Source organism: Mobula hypostoma, chromosome 9 (genome assembly GCF_963921235.1).
Source record: "Mobula hypostoma chromosome 9, sMobHyp1.1, whole genome shotgun sequence".
In the NCBI taxonomy this organism is placed as follows: domain Eukaryota; kingdom Metazoa; phylum Chordata; class Chondrichthyes; order Myliobatiformes; family Myliobatidae; genus Mobula; species Mobula hypostoma.
This window is the reverse complement of record NC_086105.1, coordinates 139107939-139129707: the sequence shown is the minus strand read 5'-3', so window position 1 is coordinate 139129707 and position 21769 is coordinate 139107939. Positions and strand designations below refer to the sequence as shown.

Genomic DNA, 21769 nt, shown 5'->3' with positions numbered 1-21769 from the left:
ACCTACAGTTGTAGACTCAGTCAGTTCCATCATGGCACAATCTTCCTCTCCTTCAACGTCATCTTCAAGAACTGGTACCTCAAGAAAATAGCATCCATCAATAAAGACATTCAGCATTCTGTGTATTGAACAGATTAGATTTTTGGAAGACAAGGGGATTGTCAGCTATGGAGAACTGGAGCTCAGAGTTAGGCCACCTCTGGAGTACCACATTCAATTGTGGTCACCCCATTAAAGGAAGGATGTGAAGAATGTGGAGAGAGTACAGAAAAGGTTTCCCTGGATTAGATGGGTTATGCTATAAGTAGAGGCTGGACAAACTCGTGCAGGTTGCTCTGGGGCCACGGAGGCTGAGGAAAGAGCTGACAGAGGTTTATAAATTACGAGAGCCATAGATAGAGGAGACTGCAACTATCTTCATCTCCCCTCCCTCTGCCACCTTGAGGTTGAAATACCCAATACCAGAGAGCACACACTTAAGTGAGAGGGATTAAGTTAAAGGAATTGGCAAGTTTTTTCACACACACACACACACAGGTGGGTACCAGGAACGCATTGCCTGGTATGGTATTGGAGGCAGAAATGACAAGTGTTTAAGAGACCTTCAGAGAGGCATATGAATATGTAGAGATAAGACCATTAGACATAGGAGATCTAGACCTATCAAATCTGCATTGCCATATGATCATGTCTGATTAGATTAGATTATGAGGACACGCAGTCCTCTTTTATTGTCATTTAGTAATGCACGCATTAAGAAATAATACAATTTGTTCCTCCAGAATGATATCACAGAAACACAAGACAAACCAAGACTAAAAAAACTGACAAAAACCACATAATTATAACATATAGTTACAACAGTGCAAGCAATACTGTAATTTGATAGAAGAACAGACCATGGGTATGGTAAAAAGTCTCAAGGTCTCTCGAAAGTCCTATCATCTCATGCAGACGGTTGAAGGAAGAAAACTCTCCCTGCCATGAGCTCCCAGCGCTGCAAACTTGCCGATGCAGCACCCTGGAATCACCCAACCACAGTCCGACTCCGAGTCCGTCCGAAAACTCTGAGCCTCCGACCAGCTCCCCGACACCGATGCACCGAGCACCATCTCTGCCAAGCGCTTCGACCCCAGCCCCAGCAACAGGCTATAGGCAAAGCCGAGGATTTGGGGCCTTCCCCTCCGGAGATTCTCGATTGCACAGTAGCAACGGCAGCGAAGCAGGCATTTCAGAAGTTTCTCCAGATGTTCTTCTGTGCTTCTCATGGCCGTCTCCCTCAAATCAGGATTGTGCGCGGCATCCTAGTTCACAAATATGATATCAATTCGAAGCAGCCATGCGCGCTGCGTTGCGCCGCCATCTTCTCCTCCCACTGGCCCCATCTTCCTCTCAACTCCACTCTCCCCATAACCTTTGGCGTCCTTATTCATCAAAACCTATGAAACTGACCACTAAATAAATGACTCGGCCTGGACAGCCATCTGTGATAATGAATTCCACAGGTTCACCACCCTCTCACAAAATAAATTCCTCCTCATCTCTCTTCCAAAGGGACGTCCTTTAAGGAAGGAAAGATACGGACTTGTGTAGGCAGAAGGGACTTATTAAGCTGTTAATTACTAATTTAATTAGCTTGGCACAACACTGCGGGCTGGAGGGCCCATTCCTCTGCTGCAGTGCTGTTCTACACTCAGCGGCCACTTTATTAGGTAAACCTGCACGTTATGGCAAATATTTAATCAGCCAATCGTGTGGCAGCAACTCCATGTACAAAAGTAAGCGGACACGGTCAAGAGATTCAGTTGTTCAGGCCAAATATCAGAATGGTGCAACAATGTGATCCAAGTGACTTTGACTGTGGAGTGAATGTTGGTGCCAGATGGGGTGGTCTGCATATCCCAGAAACTGCTGATCTCCTAAAATGTTTACGCACAGCAGTTTCTGGAGTTTGCAGAGAATGGCACACAAAAACAAATAACATCCAGTGAGTGGCAGTTCTGTGAGGGAAAATGAGGGTTAATGAGAGAGGTCAAAGCAGAATAGCCAGACAGGTTCAAGTTCACAGGAAGGTGACAGCAACTCAAGCAACCATCCTTTGGAACAGTGGTGCGCAAAAGACTATCTGTGTGTGCAGAACACATGGAGCTTTGAAGTGCATGGGCTACATTTGCAGAAGACCATGAACATACACTCAGTGGCCACTTTATTAGGTACAGGAGGTACCTAAAAACCAACATTCATTCCATAGTCAAAAAAAAAATCACCTGGATCACATTGCTTCACCATTCTGATATTTGGTCTGAACAACTGAATCTCTTGACCATGTCTGTTTCTGGCTGCATGCACCATCTTGCAAATCATTCCAAAACAGAATACAGTACACTATGAATATACAACATATAGTGCCTGTAAAGACTTCACCCCCTTGAAAGTTTTCATGTTTTATTGTTTCAGTGGATTTAATCTGACTTCTTTTGACACTGATCAACAAAAAAAGACTCTTTTGTGTCAAAGTGAAAACAGATCTCCACAAAGTGATCTAAGTTGATTACAAATATAAATCACAAAATAATTGATTGCCTAAGTATTCACCCTCTTCAAGTCAGTATTAGGTAGATGCACATTTGACAGCAATTTCAGCCTTGAGTCTGTCTAGCTAGGACTCTTTCAGCTTTGCCCACTCCAGGACATTAACTTTGGTGTTTTTAAGCAATTCCTGTGTATACTTGGGGCTATTCTCTTGCTTGAAAACAATTACTCTCCCAAGTCACAGTTCCCTAGCAGACTGCATCAGGTTTTCCTCCAGAATTCCCCTATATTTTGCTGCATTTATTTTACCCTCTACCTTCACAAGCCTTCCAGGGCCTGTTACAGAGAAGCATCCCCACAGCATGATGCAGTCACCAATATGCTTCACGATAGGGATGATGTGTTTTTGATCATGTGCTGTGTTTGGCTTATGTCAAATAGTGTTTAGTCCGATGTCCAAAAAGCTCAATTTTAGTTCCTTCAGACCATAGAACCTTCCTTCAGCTGACTTCAGAGTCTCCCAACATACCTTCTGGCAAACTCTAGCTGAGATTTCATGACAGATTTTTTCCTGAACAGTGGCTATCTTTTTGCCACTCTCCCATAAAGCTGCATCTGGTGGAGCACCTGGACAACAGTTGTTGTATGTGCAGTCTCTCCCATCTCAGCCAATGAAGCTTGTAACTCCTCTAAAGTTGTTATAGGTCTCTTGGTGGCTCTCCCTCACTAGTCTCCTTCTTGCACGGTCACTCAGTTTTTGAGGATGGCCTGCTCTAGGCAGATTTACAACTGTGCCATATTCTTTCCATTTCTTAATGACTGGCTTAACTGCACTCCAAGGAATATTCAGTGACTCAGAAATTTTCTAGTATCCAGCTCCTACCTTATACTTTTCAATAACCTTTTACGGAGTTGCTTGGAGTGTTCTTTTGTCTTCGTGGTGTAGCTTTTGCCAGGATACTGACTCACCAGCAATTGAACCTTCCAGATACAGGTATACTTTTACCACAATCAATTGAAACACCCTGAATGTACACAGGTGACCTCCATTTAACTAATTATGTGACATCAAAAACTAATTGGGTCCACCAGTGATGATTTGATGTGTCATATTAAAGGGGGTGAATACTTATGCAATCAACTATTTTGTGTTTTATATTTGTAATTAATTTAGATCACTTAGTAGAGATCTGTTTTCACTTTGACATGGAAGAGTATTTTTCTGTTGATCAAAAAAAGCCAAATTAAATCCACAGTGATCCAAAGTTGTAAAACAATAAAATCATGAGAACTTCTAAGGCGGGGGTGTGTGAATACTTTTATAGGCACTGTACATATTACATAAATTTGAGTCAATGCTTACATTATTGTACAGCAATGTTCAATTCTACTGGATGATTAAGAGAAATTCTACTTCTATTACCAAGTATTAAGGAGTTTTAAATTCAATTACTTCTCATTTTCTACTTTAAGTAGACATTCTGTTACCTCTATGTAATTAATTTTGTAGCTTTCTAAAAGAAAATGATGTCCTAGAAAAATAATTTTCTATCATTACCAACACACCCAGTGTTAAACCCTATTGCTCTCACTAACGTGCTCACATACTCACCACAGAATGAAGGTGTAGATGTGGAACGCAAGCAAGAGCGATAGGGTTTATCAGCAGCTGAGTGAGAGCTGGAAGGTTTTAATAGTGCCAGGCTATTTCAGGTGAGGGAAAATATAGATTCAATCGCACTGCATGTGTAATGTTGGACCTTACTTAATGTCTGACTGGAATAAGTCCTAAGGCTTGGCCAGTGATTAGTCAGTCATTAGGGAGGCAGCCACCAAGAGATGGGGAAGGGATAATGGCTGCAAGATCATTGCAGGGTAGTAATGGCACCAAGAAACTGGCAGGGTCTGGATGCACTGAGGGCGACATCATGAGACACCTCGCAGTTTATTTCCTCCCAAACGTTTGCCTAGTAATGTTCGCCAGTAGGGGTAACAGTAGAAGACAGGATGGCAGGCTTTCTGTAAGGCCAGCTGTTCTTATTGGAACTGTTAGCACTGCTGGTTAACAGCACCAAGATGTGGAATACTCCCTTGGTAGCAGTAGTAGTGCGATCACCTGAGTTGAGTATGACGTTCTCCTCAGAGGTTGTCTATTGGTGGGTCCTCAGGAGACTGTTCCAGGATCCACATATTCTGGTGCACTGTAGATAGGAGTAAGCGGTGGCCGTGGTTAGTGGTTGGGTCTTTAGATTGTTCAGCCTCTCCTTTCACAGCTGCCGCTTGTTCTCTGTTTCACAGTGAGGGTCGTTCTCATGTAGACCAGCTCCCTCTTGAACAGATTTTCTCCAGGTGCATCTATTGAGTACAATGTCTTCTCAGTTTTTAGATGTAATGTTGAATTTCTTCAGGCTGTATTTTGATGTCATCTTTGAAGTGTCTCCTTTGCCCACCGGGGCTCACTGACCTTCCTTCAACTGAGAGTAGAGGATCTGTTCTGGGAGACGCGAGTTAGGCATTTGGGTGATGTGACCTATCCGGAGTTGGTATTGCTTTATCGTGGTGGAGATGTTGCTCATTTTGGCCTCCTCCAGTACGCTGGTGTTAGTGCATCTGTCCTTCCAGCTGATCCTCAAAATAAATTCCCTTGCATATTTGTACGGAAGGGATTAAGGTCTTGGAATGCAGATGGCAGACAGTGAGCCAAGACAGATCCTGGAATGAGCACATGGTGTGGCTTGTTCTGGAGTTGTGGAGATTGGCAAGGTCACCATGAGGAACAGCACCGTGTGCTGAGAGAAACTGACAACAGGATTTCAGATTATTCAGGAGTCAGGAGCACCAGCTCAGGATCAAGTCATAACAAAGGCTTAAATTTGGGCGCCACAGTAGCATAGCAGTTAGCATGACTCTGTTGCAGCTGGGGACCTCCAGAGGTCGGAGTTCAATTCTGGCACCCTCTGCAAGGAGCTTGTATGTTCTCTCCATGAACCACTGGGTTTCCTCCAGGTGCTCCTGTTTCCTCCCACAGTCCAAAGACGTGCCAGTTAGTAGGCTAATTGGTCATTGTACGTTGTCCTGTGATTAGACTAGTGTTAAATAGTTCGGTGCGGTTCATCGGGCATATTCCATGCTGTATCTCTCAATAAATTGCAAGTAGCAAAGTGGCTATGGACAAAGTAAGGGATCGATCTGGATGACGTGAGCAACACCGTGTATTGCAGGTCGGAGATGAGGTAAGGGACTAAGGAGGTGGAAAACTTCAAACTTCATATTCCGCATTAAACACAAAACCCAAGTACTCATCACACAGAAACTGAATGCTGGAAGAACTCGGTGGGTCAAGCAGCCTCTGTGGAGGCAAGAGCTATAGGTCAATATTTCAGGTTAAGACCTTGCCTCAGGACTGGGAGGGAACAGGGAGGATTCTCAGAAGACCAGCAGTGGGTAAGGATAACAGGTGGAACATGATGGGGAGTGGTCGATGGGCAGAGGGTGGGAGGGATTGGGGGGTTGCTCAAAAAGAGAAAACTAGATGGACAAGTGAGTGTGTGAGAGAGGAGAACACCGGCAGATGTGGTTCGCCTGAAATTGGGAAGTCTAGTATTCATATCATTGGGTTGCATGTCACCCAAATGAAATATGAAATATTGCTCAAAAATACAGGGGATTTGCAGATGCTAGAAATAAAGAGCAACAGATACAAAATGCTAAAGGAACTCAGCAGGTCAGGCCACATCTCTGGAGGGGAATAAAAAGCCTACGTTTCAGGGCAAGAGCCTTCATCAGGACTCTCCTGGTTTGCGTTTGGTCCAATCCATTGCAATGGAGAAGGCCAAGAGGCAGAGAAGTTGGTGAGAGAGTGGGAAGGTGAGTTAAAACAATATGCCACGAGAAACTTGGGATGCCTGTTGCAATCAGAATGTGGTGTTCCACAGTCAGCCAGCTACACCTGGTTTCCCCATGTACAGGAGGCCACATCAGGAGCAAAGGCTGCGGCAGGCCAGACTAGAAGAGGTTATAGTGAACCCCTGCCTCAGCTGTTCCAGATTCCAGCATGCACAATCCTTTTTGTCTTCATGCTCCTCATGCAGGCTGTATTCAAATATATCCAATTACTAAAATTGGATGCATGATTTTACAAAGAACTTTCATCTGCAAAAGACTCAATGTGCTTGTTCATCTATGGACATAAATAAAGCAGCGAAACTTTTCTACTTCTCCACACTCTGTGCTCCCACACTCATGCATTTTGATAAACATGGTGCAGAAAGCATATCCGTTATGATGATTTTAAATCTCTACCCAAGATGTACAAAAAATTATTTTTTAATATTTAAAACACATCGATCCATTTAAAAATCTATCAAGGCAAGCTTTCAATTCTCCTCACTGAAGCAGGTTTCAGTTCTGATAAGTAAACACATTTTAAGTGTTTCCTTGTTATCTTTATCTGTGCGCACATTGCAACATTTGATTGATGGTATGCGATCTGTACTCTTCATTTATAATTGTGTTTCCTATTGAATATGATATGGCTGGTATATTACACATCCAGAATATTATATTTTTTTTGATATCCACTTTAAACTACTTCAATGTACACTCAGTGGCCACTTTATTAGGTACGCTTGTGCATCTGCTTTTTAATGGAAGTATCTAATTAGCAAATCATATGGCAGCGACTCAATACATAAAAGCATGCAGATAAGGTCAAGAGGTGCAGTTGTTGTTCAGACCAAACATCAGAATGGTGAAGAAATATGATTTAAGTGACTGTGACCACTGAATGATTGTTGGTGCCAGACGGGGTGGTTTGAGTATCTCAGAAACTGCTGGCCTCCTGGGATTTTCATACGCAATAGTCTCTAGTGTTTACAGAGAATGGTGCAAAAAACAAAAAAAAAACCCCAGCGAGCAGCAGTTCTGTGGGTGAAGATGCCTTGTTAATGAGAGAGGTCAGAGGAGAACGGCCAGACTGGTTCAAGCCGACAGGAAGGCGACAGTAACTCAAATAATCATGTGTTACAACAGTGGTGTGGAGAAGAGCACCTCTGAACACACAATACATTAAATCTTGAGGTAGATGTGCTACAGCAACAGAAGACCATGAATAAACACTCAGTGGTAATTTTATTAGGTACAGAAGGTACCTAATAAAGCAACTTCTAAAGGTATGTTCCGGTATCCACCTTATATTGTTTCACTATATGTCCTCCTTCATGATAAAAGCCACATATCTTAATTCAGAGATTAAAAAGATTCACGATTCAAAGTACATTTATTATTTATGTATATATGCAATATACAACCCTGAGATTTGTCGTCTCAGAGACACCTACAAAACAAGGAAAACCCTGGAACCCTTTCAAAGATAAACATCAAACCCCCAACACCCAAATAAGAAAAAAATCATGGAAATGGCAAAAAAAAAACACAATTCAAAACACCAAATCACTAAGTCATTGAAAGAATCCAGGCATATTCAGTTGACACAAAACAAAAACTAACAGTCATGATCTAAGATGTACCTGAAGTATATGACTACCATTAACTCCTTGAACACTAAAGCAATGCAAGAAGCATAAATCATACAAGTTATAATCAGAGAAAGAAAAAATCCTTGCTATTTTCTTAACAGCTGAACAATGGCACAGATTAGCTGCAAGAAAATAACATTTGAAAGACTTGTCAGCTCCACAAAGTACTGACAGAAGGAGATACTGAAGGTAAAGTGCTTCAATGTAGAATTTTAAAAGGCACTTGATAGAGTTCGGCGAAATAGTCATTGGCACATTAAAGCCTATGGGCATACAGAGATGGTATGGAGGCAAAATTGGCACCTGGACAATAAGAGGAGTTGCGAACACCATTTCATGAAAATATACTGTTTTTAATCTATATCAATGACTTCAGATTGAACAAACAGGGTATAGCTTTAAACTTCACAGTAGATACAAGATGTGAAAATGTGAACAATTTTGGAAGACAGCAATGATTTTTGGGTGATAATCTTGACAGACAAATGTTAGATTAAATTCGGCATTTGTAAGTATGATATGATACATTTTGACAGGAAGGATGAAGAATGAAAGAAAATTATTTGCACACAGTGGCCACTTTATTAGGTTCAGGAGGGGAAACTGGAGTAGTCTCCCGCTGCTGTAGCCCATCCACTTCAAGGATCATGTTGTGCATTCAGAGATGCTCTTCTGTACATCACCGTTGTATTGCATGGGTATTTGAGTTATCATCAGACATAGAAGCAGAATGAGTCCATTTGGCCCATCGCATCTGCTATGCCATTTCATCATGGCTAATCCAATTTTCCTTTCAGCCCCAATCTCCTGCCTTCACCCTGTATCCCTTCATACCATGAACAATCAAGAATCTATCAACCTCTGCCTTAAATATACATAAAGACTTGGCCTCCACAGCTGCCTGTGACAAAGAATTCCACAGATTTACATCTCTCTGGCTAAAGAAATTCCTCCTTAACTCCATTCTGAAAGGACGCCCTCTATCCTGAGGCTGTGTCCTCTGGTCTTAGACTCTCCCACCACAGGAAACATCCTGTCCACATCCACTCTATTCAAGGCCTTTCACTATTCAATAGGTTTCAATGAGGTCACCCCTCATTCTTCTGAATTCTAGTGAATACAGGCCCAGAGCCATCAACACCATTCATATGACAAGTCATTTAATCCTGGAATCATTTTCATGAACCTCCTTTGAACCCTCTCCAGTTTCAGCACATCCTTTCTAAGATAATGGGCCCAGAACTGCTCACAATACTCCAAGTGAGGCTTTACTGGTGCTTTATAAATATTCAGTATTACATCTTTGCTCTTATATTCTAGTCCTCTTGTAATAAATACTAACATCACATTTGCCTTCCTCAGCACAGAATTGACCTACAACTTAACCTTTAGAGAATCCGGCATGAGGACTCTTAATTCCCTTCGCACCTCAGTTTTTTTTTTGTATTTTTTCTCCATTTAGAAAATAGTCAAACTTTTCATTTCTTCTACCAAAGTGCATGACCATACAGTTCCCAACACTGTATTCCATCTGCCATTTCTTTCCCCACTCTCCTAATTTGTCCAAGTCCTTCTGTAGCCTCTCCACTTCCTCAAAACTACCTGCCCTTCCACCTATTTCCACATCTTCTGCAAACTTTGCAACATCCATCAATTCCATCATCCAAATCATTGACATATAGCATAAAAAGAATTGGTCTCAGCACAGACTCCTGTGGAACACAATTATTCACAGGCAGTCAACCAGAAAAGGCTCTGTTTATTCCCACTCTTAGCCTCCTGCCAATCAGCCACTGCTTTATCCATGCTAGAATTGTTTCTGTGATACCATGGGCTCATAACTTGTTAAGCAGTCTTATATGTGGCACCTTGTCAAAGGCCTTCTGAAAATCCAAGTACGCAACTTTAACCAATTCTCCTTTGTCTACCTTGCTTGTTATTTCTTCAAAGAATTCAAACAGATTTGTCTGACAAGATTTTCCCTTGAGAAAACGGTACTGTACTGACTATGGCCTATTTTATCATATGCCTTTTTTATCAAGTACGCCGAGAACTCATCCTTAATATTCACTCCAACATCTTCCTAGCACTAAGATCAGACTAACTGGCCTATAGTTTCCTTTCTTCTGCCTCTCTCCCTTCTTGAAGAGTGGAGTGACATTTGTAATTTTCCAGTCTTCCAGAACCATTCCAGAGTCTAGTGATTCTTGAAAAATTATTATTGTTGCCTCCTTGATCCCTTCAGCCACCTCTTTCAGAACTCTAGGCTGTACATCATCTGGTCCAGGTGACTTATCTACATTCAGACCTTTCAGTTTCCAGAGTACCTTCTCTCTAGTTACCTGGAACTTCCACCATACTGCTATTGTCTTCCACAGTGAAGTTCCCGTCGGCTTGAACCGGTCTGGGCATTCTCCTCAGACCTCTCTCATTAACAAGGCGTTCTCACCCACAGAACTGCTGCTCACTGGATGTTTTTTGGGGGTTCTTTTGCACCATTCTCTGTATACTCTAGAGACTGTGCGTGAAAATCCCAGGAGATCTGCCATTTCTGAGATGCACAAACCACCCTGTATGTCACCGACAATCATTCCACAGTCAAAGTCACTTAAATCACATTTCCTCCCCATTCTGATGCTTGGTGTGAACAACAGAACTGCTCGATCATCTCAGTATGTTTTTTATGCATTGAGTTGCTGCCACATGATCAGCTGGTTAGATATTTGCATTAACAAGCAGGTGGACAAGTGTACTTAATAAAGTGGCCACAGAGTATCGGTGTAATGTGGCAGAGAATAGTTAATAAGACTGTGTATCCATATAAATCTATGAAAGCAAGACCAACTTAGAAGGTGATTAAAAGTATATGAGATCCTTCCCTTTACTAATGCAGGTACCAAATACAGTACAAAGGAAAGCAAGTTTTGCTTTTCATTTGTAAAATTCAGGTTAGGTCACAGTGTGAATATTGTGTTCAATTTTGGCCTCCACGTTTCAGGCTGGATGGGTGGGGCAGTTAAGGAGCAGATGGTACAGCCTCATGATACAAGAACATCCCTTTAAATCAAAAATGAGGAGAAATTCTTTGCCACAGGTGGGTGTGGAGCCCAAGCTGATAGGTTCTTGATCAGCAAGGGCAAAGGTTACAGGGAGAAGGCAGCTGAATGAGTTTAAGAGGGATAATAAATCAGCCATGATGCAATGGCAGAGCAGACTCAATGGGCCAAATAGCCAAATTCTGCTCCTATTGTCTTCCGGTCTTACAAAAAGGCCTTCAATAAGAAAGTCACAAAATAGATTGGCCACTGGCAGTATCTTATCCCTGGGCTAAATTAAAAGAACAGATTTCCCAAACAAAAATATATTTAACTAACCTCTTCTTTCATCAAGGAAAAGATAAGATTCATGGAAGCAGTTGATATTGTTTATCTGGATTTTCAAAAGGACAAAGGCAGTAGCCACATGGGAGCACCACCGCCTACAGTTTCCCTTCCAAGTCACACACCATTCTGAGTAGGAAATGTATCAGCAGTCTTTCATAACCACTGGGTCTAAAGCCTGGAAAGCCTTGGCAACAGCAATGCAGGAGCACCTTCACTACACAGGCAACAGCAGTTCATGAAGGTGGTTCACCATCACCTCTTCAAGAGACAAGTGGAGATGGATAATAAATACTAACTGCCTAGCAATGAAATTGATTCCTGATAAAATATTATATGACACACATGAGTATTAGGGACTTGCAGGGAGAGGGATAGTGGCAATGAGGTCGTTCAATTGACAGATGACAAAGTCCAAATTGGTAATTCTGATTAAAATCAGAACCAAAATCAAGTTTAATAGCACTGGCATATGTCACAAAATTTGTGCTTTGCAGCGACAGTACAGTTTAAGGCATAAAATAACTAAATTACAATTATATATAATAAATTAAGTAAGTAGTGCAGAAAGAAAGCAAAAAAATAGTGAGGTAGTGTTCGTAGTTCATTGTCTGCTCAGAGGCCTGATGGCTGAGGGGAAGAAGCTGTTCCTGAAACATTGAGTGTGTGTCTTCAGATTCTTGTACCTCCTCCCTGATGGTAGCAATAAGGGGAGAGCACGTCCTGGATGATGGGGGTCCTTAGTGATGGATGTTGCCCTTTTGAGGCTTTGCGAAATGTGAAGGCTAAAATCAAACACAACATTCACACTGCGAGCTAACCTGTGTTTTATAAATGAAAAGCAAGGCTTGCTTTCTTCTGTACTTTCTACCTGAATTAATAAAGGCAAGGATCCCATATACTTTATTAATCACCTTTTCAATTGGTCTTGCTTTCATAGATGTATACGGATACACAATCTTATTTTCTATCCCATGCCACGTCATACCAACACTCAGTGACCACTTTATCAGGTACACCCGCCCACTAATCAGCCAATCAACTCGTTTGAGGTATCGCTTCAGTGCTGGGAAAGCTAGTACCCGTGATGGAGTTGGCTGAGTTTGCATCCCTCAGCAGCTGAGCAGAGAAAATGAAGTGATCTGAGATTGTTCCTTCAAATAATAAAGATATTAATGGTGTCCATAATGAGAAAGTGCTTTCAGTGGGAAAAGGATCAATGTTAAGAGACAGCAAATTTAAAGAACAAGAGCTAGCATGAAGGAGACCTTTTACATACACAGTCCATAATGTATCCCAAGAGGATGACTGAAGCAAATTCAATATCAAGCTTCCAAAGGGAATGGTTAAGTACTTGAAGGAAAGAGGCAGGCTCTTGGGAAAAGAAGAGTAGAGCAGACCATCTGAATGAGCTAATCGGCTTCCTTAAGTGCCCTGTGAAGTTGTCATTCGGAAGGAACTTTATGAGCTTATAGCTCAAAGCTAGTGTTAATTACATTACAAGTTGCTGATCATATCGTCAAATTGATTATAGCAGCATCTGAATGCAGTTTTTAATTTGTTACTTTCAAGAAATGTCTTTGAGGCAAGCTTTATTGAGCATCCAATATCTATTTCCTCTTGAGATCCTCCCCACCCCATCCACCAAACTTGCTGAGCCCCAAGCGACCTGTACGACAGACTGCTTACTTGCTTCGGTCTGATCTGCGAATCCCGCCAATGTCAGCTCAATGTCAGTTACTTCAAAAGCCATTCCATCTCATGCCCCAAGTACAGAGCAGCGCAATTGTGAGTATTCATTTAACAAAGAAAGAAGGTCTAAGACACAATTCCAAACATGAGATGTTAGAATAACATATGCAAGGTGTGGTCTCATCTTCCCACTTCTCCTGGAATTAATGTTCATGTCCCTTAATTTTTCTCTCTTCCAGTCAGTGCTGAGCTCAATAGGCTGATCCTAGGAGTTATAGTTTTAATATGGTGTAGTGAAAACATTTGAGTGCCTAATTACACGAGGACCCAGGAATGAGAAATAATTACTGGTGGATGAGTTACAAGTTTCCAAACAGAAACACCGATGCAAAATCAGCAAAGGATGAAAAGATACTGCCTTATTATTTAGCAACACACACAAAACGTTGGAGGAGCTCAGCAAGTCAGGCAGCATCTGTGGAAATGAACAAACAGTCGACGTTTCGGGCCGATCGGGACTGAGAAGGAAGGGGGAAGACGTCAGAGTAAAAAGGTGGGGGGAGGGGAAGGAGGGTAACTAGAAGGTGATAGGTGAAACCAGGTGGGTGGGGAAGGTAAAGGGCTGGAAAGGAAGGAATCTGATAGGAGGGGAGAGTAAACCATCGGAGAAAGGGAAGGAGGAGGGGACACAGTGGGAGGTGATAGACAAGTGACAAGAGGTAAGAGGCCAGAATGGGGAATAGAAAAAGGGGGGGGGGTCTTTTTCCAGAAAAAAATTGATATTATTTAGCTATTGTATTGTATTTTAGTCATTAGTAATCTTGTTACAGTGTATCTGTAACTACAATATGTTAGGTGCTAATATATTTAGGTGTACAACACATGGAAAAAGAGATGTAACTATTCTTAATCACAGCCTCAAATGCACATAATTCCTAGTACTTGGTCTCATGGGTCAGATATTCAAATGTCCATGTACACGGCAGCTTTAATGCAATAAAACATTCCAGGGTTTTTCTCAAGACTGCTAACAAGCAAGACTGGCACCAATAATGATACATCATGGCAGAAGATAAAAATGTTGCAGAGGTGACAAATCTTAATGTGACTGAAAAAAGGAATGGAAAGATGCAGGGACAGAAATCCAGAGTGTAAGACCTTGGCAGATGAAACCAGGTCTGACTATAATGGATCAGTTAAAATTACTAATGTCCAAAGAGCCGCACTTGGTTTAAATGAGGGACAATATTGAGGTCAGTGATCATTATCCAGTTCGAGTTAGCAAATATGTGGAACAGGACAGAGACAGACTGGGAGTCACTTTTTTAAAATTGGGGCAAGGCCAAGTTTATTAGGCTGAGAGGCAGTTTAGCAAAACTGGTCTGGAAACAGACCACTGCGAGACATTAAAGGAGGGAATATTGTTCATATTGAAACAAGAAATTTTCAAAAGGGGCTCCTTTTCCTAGCAGGTTACGACTGGCAGGGAATATAAAATAAATTTTATTATCAAAGTACATATATGTCACAATATACAACCCCTGAGATTCAATTTCCAGTAGGCATAGTAACTGTAAACAGGATCAATGCACGATCAACCAGAGTGCAGAAGACAACAAACTGTGCAAATGCAAATATAAATAAATAGCAATAAATAAAGAGAACATGAAATAACAAGACAAAGAATCCTTAAAGTGGGATCATTGGTTGTAGGAACATCTCAATGGATGGGCAGGTGAGTATAGTTATCCCCTTTTGTTTAAGAGGCTGATGGTAGTGGGGTAGTAACTGTTCTTGAGCCTACAGGATAAAACAAGAAAAAAGAGATACAAAGAGTGAGGATATAGGAAGTGTACAGATGAAAATAAATGAAAAAGGAGATTAGGTTTAATGAGAGACCAAAGTGATAATCTTAGTGTTAAGGGTTAAGGCAGGAGACACATGTAGATTTCTGAACAAACTTTCTTCTTTTTTTGATTTTCACATAATTTGTTACTAAGAAATTTATAATGAGAAAGTGCAAGAGCTCAGGGCATATGTTATATGCTAGTTAAAAACAGTTTTAATGTCCACCCAACCTGGTCTGTCAGTTAAGAGTTACTGTTGGATAAAAAGTGAATGAAGATTCTTTCTCTCTATGGGACAGGACGATGACATAGGCATTGACTTTAAAGGAGAATTTGAAAGGTCTTTACAAACTGGATAAATTGCTAGGCCCCCAAATAAAATATATTCCAGAATAATAAAGGAAACAAGGATAGGAAAAAGCCTTGGCTCCAGCTATCGACTTTCAGTGTCTGCAGATGTGGCACCAGAGGATATTGGCTATATTTAAGGCCAAGATTGGTCAGGGCATGTAGGGTTATGAAGAGAAGGCAGTAGAGTGGGGTAGAGAGGGAAATAGATTGGCCATGTTGAAGTAGTGGAGCAGATTCAATGGGCCAAATGGTCTAATTCTGCTCCTACATCTTATGGACTTATGGACTGGAATATTGTTGACGCGATATCACTGTTCAGAAAAACAGAAAGGATAGTTTTAATGACTAATGGTCAGCTTGATATTTATAGTGCAAAAGTATTGATCTTTTTCTGAAAGACAACACAAACAAGAATTTAGAGAGCAACAGGTTAATAAACTTAGCATGGATTTGAAAAGGAAATGTCTTACCTAATTATTTGCCTACTTGAGTACCATAATTATGACAAATAAGGAGGCTGTTCATGCCAGCTTCCAGCAAAGCTATCCAGTCCTTTGTCCAGTCATCTGTCATCTTATGACAAATAAGGAGGCTGTTCAGCCCATTGGATCCATGCCAGCTTCCAGCAGAGCCATCCATCTCGTTATTACCATGTAACCCTGCATCTGACTCTCTCTCACATGCCAATCAATTCCTCCAATTTCAATTCATTTCTCCTGTACCATGCCAAGTTGCAGTTGCTAAATGACCCTCTAATCTTAAACCCACGCCCTGCCATTCTTAGTTTCCTGAGTCTGGAATAAAGGCTAAGTGCATTCAGCCTATCAACGTCCCTCGTGATTTTATACACTTCTGTAAGATCACCCCTCATTCTCCTATGGTCCAAAGAATAAATCCTAACCTGCCCAACCCATCTCCACAGCTCAGTTCCTTGATTCCTGGCAACATCCTTGTAAATCTCCTCTGCATTCTTTCCAACTTCACAGCATCTTTCCCATAACTGGTTCACCAAAACTGAAAGCGACAAGCCCTGATGAAGAGTGTTGTACAACTGCAATGTAACATCAAAACCTCCTGCTACGGAAATTCCTCATCTCTGTTCCTGAACCAGAACCACCAGTTTCAGCAACAGTTATTACCCAACAACCGTCAGGCTCTTGAACCAGCGTGGATAAGATCACTCACCTCAACACTTAACTAATTCCATAAACAACAGACTCACCTACAAGGACTCTACAATCCATGTTCCGAATCTTACATATTTATTATTTTGTATTTGCAATTTGTCTTTTTTAGCATATTGGTTGGTTGTCAGTATGTGTTAGTGTATAGTTTTTTTTATTGATGTTATTGTATTTCTTTGTTTCACTGTGAAAACCTGCAAGAAAATAAATCTCAGGGTAGCACTTGACATAGGAGCAGAATTAGGCCATTTGGCTCAATGGCTCTGCTCACGGCTGATCCATTTTCCGTCCCAATTTCCTGCCTTCTCCATGTATCCCTTCATTCCCTGATTAATCAGGAATCTATTGATCTCTCCCTTAAATATACTCAATAACTTGGCTTTCACAGCCACCTGTGGCAACAAATTCCACCAGTTCACTGCTCTCTGACTAAAGAAATTCCTCCTCATCTGCATTCTAGGTGGGAGTCCCTCTATTCTGAGGCTGCATCCTCTCGTCTTGGACTCCCCCACCACAGGAAACATCCTCTCCATATCCACCTTGCTGAGGCCTTTCAATATTCGACAGGTTTCAATAAGGTCACTAGTCATTCTTCTGAATTCCGGTGAGTAGAAGCCCAGAGCCATCACACTCTGCTGGCACAGTGACGTGTGTACTTTGAACTTGAACTTTGATGAGGTATAATCTTTGTCCTCTCAGGTGACTGCCAGGTAAACTCTAAAGGATGTTTCCCAGTTTTATCATTTCTTTAGACCAGGGAATGGGGTCATAACTGCCTCTACCCAAAAAAGAACATAAAGTCAATCAGATGGGAACATTGGTTTATTTCTGGGCTTTAAGGAAGTTAAAAGACCAAGAGTTGGTTCTGCAAAATGGTACGAAGATAGAAGATCACAAAATAAGAATCGTGGTTGTTAGCACTGACATACATACTTTATTCTCTACCTCCTGTACCTAATAGAACAGCCACTGAGTTCACGCCCTTCTGCTGCTGTAGCCCAACCACTTCAAGGTTTGACATGTTGTACATTCAGGGATGCTCTCCTGCACACCACTGTTGTAACATGTGGTTATTTGAGTTATTGTTGCCTTCCTGTCAGCTTGAACCAGTCTGGCCATCCTCCTCTGAGCCCTCTCATTAACAGGCATTTTTTGCCCTCAGAATTGCCGCTCACTCGATGTTTTCTTTTTAGTTTATTGCGCCATTCTCTGTAAACTCTAGAGTGTGTCGTGTGTGAAAATCCCAGGAGATCAGCATTTTCTGAGATACTCAACCCACCCTGTTTGGCACCAACAACTATCCCGTGGTCAAAGTCACTTCGATCACATTTCTTCCCCATTTCTGATGTTTGATCTGAACAACAACTGAACCTCTTGACCATGACTTCATGCTTTTATGCACTGAGTGTTGCCACGTGATCGGGTGATAAGATATTTGGATTAATGAGCAGGTGTACAGGTGTATCTAATAAGGTGGCCACTAAGTGTATATCATGAAATCTGTTTTTCGGTACAGTACATTAAAATTACTCTGACTTAGATTATTTTGAACGTAGGCTCCCTTTGAGCCATAAATATAGAATCCACGATCAGTGGATGCAAAAGCTGAGGCTGATGAATGGGTTAAACCGATTCTTCCACAGATCCAAATGCAAAATAATAAATTCATGTGTTTTTTTTTTCAGGAAAAATAAGGATTCAGCCACAAGGTCAGAAAAATGTCAGAATGTCCCTTCCGACCTCAGGCTAGGGGCAAAGATGCTGAACAGGAGCACAGAGGCACTAAGACTAAACCTTACCAGTCAGGCTATGTGGCTCGCCAGTGGGATTATTCAGTTTATGAAATTGATGGGTAGACCAGCCATAATTGTCCAAACCTACAATACTGCTGCAACTACAATCATATAGTCTATCATTTGCCTTCAGGCCATTTCCCCCCGTTATATAGAAGACATACGCATATTTGGATTAAATATGCACAAGTAACTATTTATGTACTTTACTGATCGTTGAAATGCCTCACTTTTTACACACTTCTCTGCGCACCATAATGGCAAATATTGCGATATTCACGCAGAGTTTTAAATCGAGGAGAATATCGTTTACCTGCGTGATTAATTCAAAGACAGTGTTAACTAAAAGGCGGGGACGATAACGTGATTACACTAAACGCCTTATCCAGTCTGACTTTTATCCGAAATACATCATTATTGACACTCGTTCAACTTGTAACAGGCACGCGTTCCAACCGTGTTCCCACTTGCAAGAGTCACTGACACGCGATGACTCTCCAGGAACAAACACCAAGCCATCTAGTGCCAGCTAGTTTCTGTTCGCCTCGGCATCAGTGCAACCCCAAGTGCTAGACAAAAGTGACAGAAAACCTCAACACCAATTAGACCTGACACATAGCAGTTATGGAAAATGGCATCCCTTTAAGACAATTCTTATTTACAAGGACATCTTGCGGTACAGATCATAAACGGCAGCAGCTCTTAGTTATAAAACGAGCAGGGAAAGAGAGCAGAAAGCACCCCCCCCCCCGTAAATAAAAAAGAATACAAGAAAGAAGAAACTTCCAGTAAAATTATAGCCAGATTCTTTGCAAATCAGTAGCAGGCGAATGGCATCATGAAGCTGCCCAAACCGCACACTCGGGCTCTTCAGAGTTAGCGCGAGTGTGAAAGGGAACTGGGAAAGGATATGGGTTACAAACCACTTTAAGACACCAGCTCCGGGGCCGCGTTGTCTGCTTAAGACAGAAGAATACGGCGGGCGCTAGGGCCGGGTAGGGCAGCTGCTCGGTGCTGGGGTCTGACGTTGTCTCCACTGCTCCGATCTCCTGGGCTGAGTAACTGCTGCCGCTCAATGGACCCATACTTTCCATTGCAATATTCCCACCGCTGTCGCTGTATAATCCCTCATCGCCAACTCGGGCGTCAGCCGGGTCCCGAATATCCTCATTACCCAGAGGTTGAACCGGTTCTCTTCTCCCGCCATCAGTCATAATAGCATGGATTTTGGAAACCTAGTCAAACAAGAGTCAGCCAAAATATTGATGAGAGTTCCTACAGCACCAAGGTATTCTTCAAAACATCACTCCAATATAGGAAGAGCAAGGGAAAAAAATATAAAACAGAACTTTCTTAATGGGAACCCCCAGTTCGTGCTTTCTTAAAAGGGTAACGTCATGACAAGGATTTTTTTTTTAATTCTCTGCTTACTCATTCAACCCTTGCCGCTAAGTTTGGACCCTTAACAGTTAAAAATTGTCCTGTCACTGGAAGCTTCGCCGTTGTTTAAAATGGGGATTAAAAAAATAGGTGGGCCCCACTAAAAGTCTTGAATGGGGTAGAGTTCAAACACGCTTGATTCAAATTACGGATTCAATGAAGAAAATAACATTAAATATATTTTTTAAAATAATATTATTCACAAGATGAAGGCCTCCTTACCTTACTATCGGTGAGTGGTGTGTTCCCATAAGTATAATCTTTGTCTTTCGATTATATTAAATAAATAATTCCCTTGCTCACACCGGTTCTATGCATGCCCGTCTCACATTGATTTAAACTCAAGGAAACCAGGACAAGTGGGGAACTGCCAGCAACCGGCCGGTGCGAAAGGTGACCGGGGGCCAACGATCCGGAGTTTTCTTTTCCAAGGGAGAAGGCAGAACGTGTGTCTCGGCGCTGTGTCCTCACCTCCGATCACCGGGCAAAGTTCTGCCTCAGTCCGAGTGCCAAGAAGACACGTGATTCTGTGCTCGGAACAGGGGGGAAAAATCAGCGGCACATCCTACTCCGGGAGAGGATCCATCTCAAGACCAAAGCAGTCTCACCCCGACCCTCGCTAATTGAGTTTTTAAGACGCGAGTGTATATTTTTTGCTACGGGATGCATACGTCGGATTCGCTTTTTCCCATCTGAGACTGAGGATTTTTTTTTTAAAACCCAACTCTGTTGGGAATTGTTTACCCGCAAGCGCTGCTGTGAGGTTGGCTTCAGGTGCAACAGAGGGTTAGCCAGTTGAATTGTTAGACCAATCCTTAGATCGCAGCTGCGAATTTCACTTCGGAAAGGTGGTTATAAAAACAAAATGAAATCCCGGTTCACCAGTCCTGTGTTTCTTTCTCTCCCTCCTCCCCTCGTCTTCAATCGTTACTTCTCTAACCTCTCAACGCCTCGGCGAACTACACCCTCGTCACAATCAATCGTCGAACGAGTGCAAGACTTTCTCCCTCGCCCTTCCCGCGAGTTAATTGAACGGAAAGCCCACGCGAGTTTAATTGCTTCCCGCTTCGACTCCGGCTGTTCGGAAAAGGGGGAAGGAGAGCAGGGTGCAGACCGGAATAAATCAGCCCGCATTTAACAACACGTGAGATTTGCTGTCATCCGTTTCAAAGTTTGGAGAGGAGACCCGGAGAAGTGAAACCTAATGTGTTAGACTTCGGCTTATTAACTGTATGGAAACGAACAGACGACGGCGTAGTGTGTGCCATCGCAGCTATGTAAATGATTTAAGTGAAGTCTTGTTTAGCGCCTGCACTCGGCTTTCTCGCTGAACTCCAGGTTCGCCTTCTGAGGGTGGGGGCCGGGGCTGTTATAAATTCACGAGTAGAGGGAATAAGCAAGCACGGAAATAAAGAACGGGGATTTCTACCGGGCAAGGGAGAGACCGGGAGATATTGTGCAGTTGAGCATCACGCCCCAGTAAAGTTGCGAGATGCTTTACAGTGTTAATCTGTGTAGATGGGGGATTGCATTACTTGTCCTGAAAGGCAAACCACAGACAAGCTGTGTAAATTGTACGCCGTTTGCCTATTTATCGCTAACAAACACCATTGCAAACACGGGTCATGTTGAAGATGCATTGAGTACCGTTTAGTGCTTGTGGGTCGGGGCGGTAGAGAAGTTGGTTCTCAATGCGCTCGGTGGTATTGAACCGAACTAGTAACTTCTTTATGTTTCACCATTTCGAATCCTACTCCAGAACAGGTCCAGACAGACTTATTCCCGCATTGGGTGAGAAATCCATGTGGTTTCTATGGGGGGAAAAGACTCGCGTCGCTGAAAAAATATGATCAAAGCCTGCGCGGGCATGTCGACAGAGGAAATTCAGTCATCGCTGGAAGCGCTTAGGTCGCGACATGAGTATGATGTAAAAGTAAATATTATCAGTTAAAGTAGAAAGTGGCGTCACATAGTTGGTATTCTAGAAGTGAATAGAAATGCAGCGCCTGGATA

The 21769-nt window shown here is 42.2% G+C and overlaps 1 protein-coding gene across 2 annotated transcripts in view; it reads right to left on the bottom strand.

The window, feature by feature from the left end:
• The window catches only part of cacna1ha (calcium channel, voltage-dependent, T type, alpha 1H subunit a), a 647795-nt gene extending 626782 nt beyond the window's left edge, over positions 1–21013 (bottom strand). The window contains exons 1-2 of one of the 2 annotated variants that reach the window (XM_063059309.1): positions 19979–21013; positions 19230–19551 (exon numbers count right to left, since the gene is read on the bottom strand). In XM_063059309.1, coding sequence (XP_062915379.1) covers positions 19230–19530 — 301 coding nt within the window. In that variant the 5' untranslated portion in view covers positions 19531–19551; positions 19979–21013. The remainder of the gene's footprint in view (positions 1–19229; positions 19552–19978) is intronic. The other variant, XM_063059307.1, reaches the window with a different exon arrangement.
• Between the last annotated feature and the right edge of the window lie 756 nt (positions 21014–21769).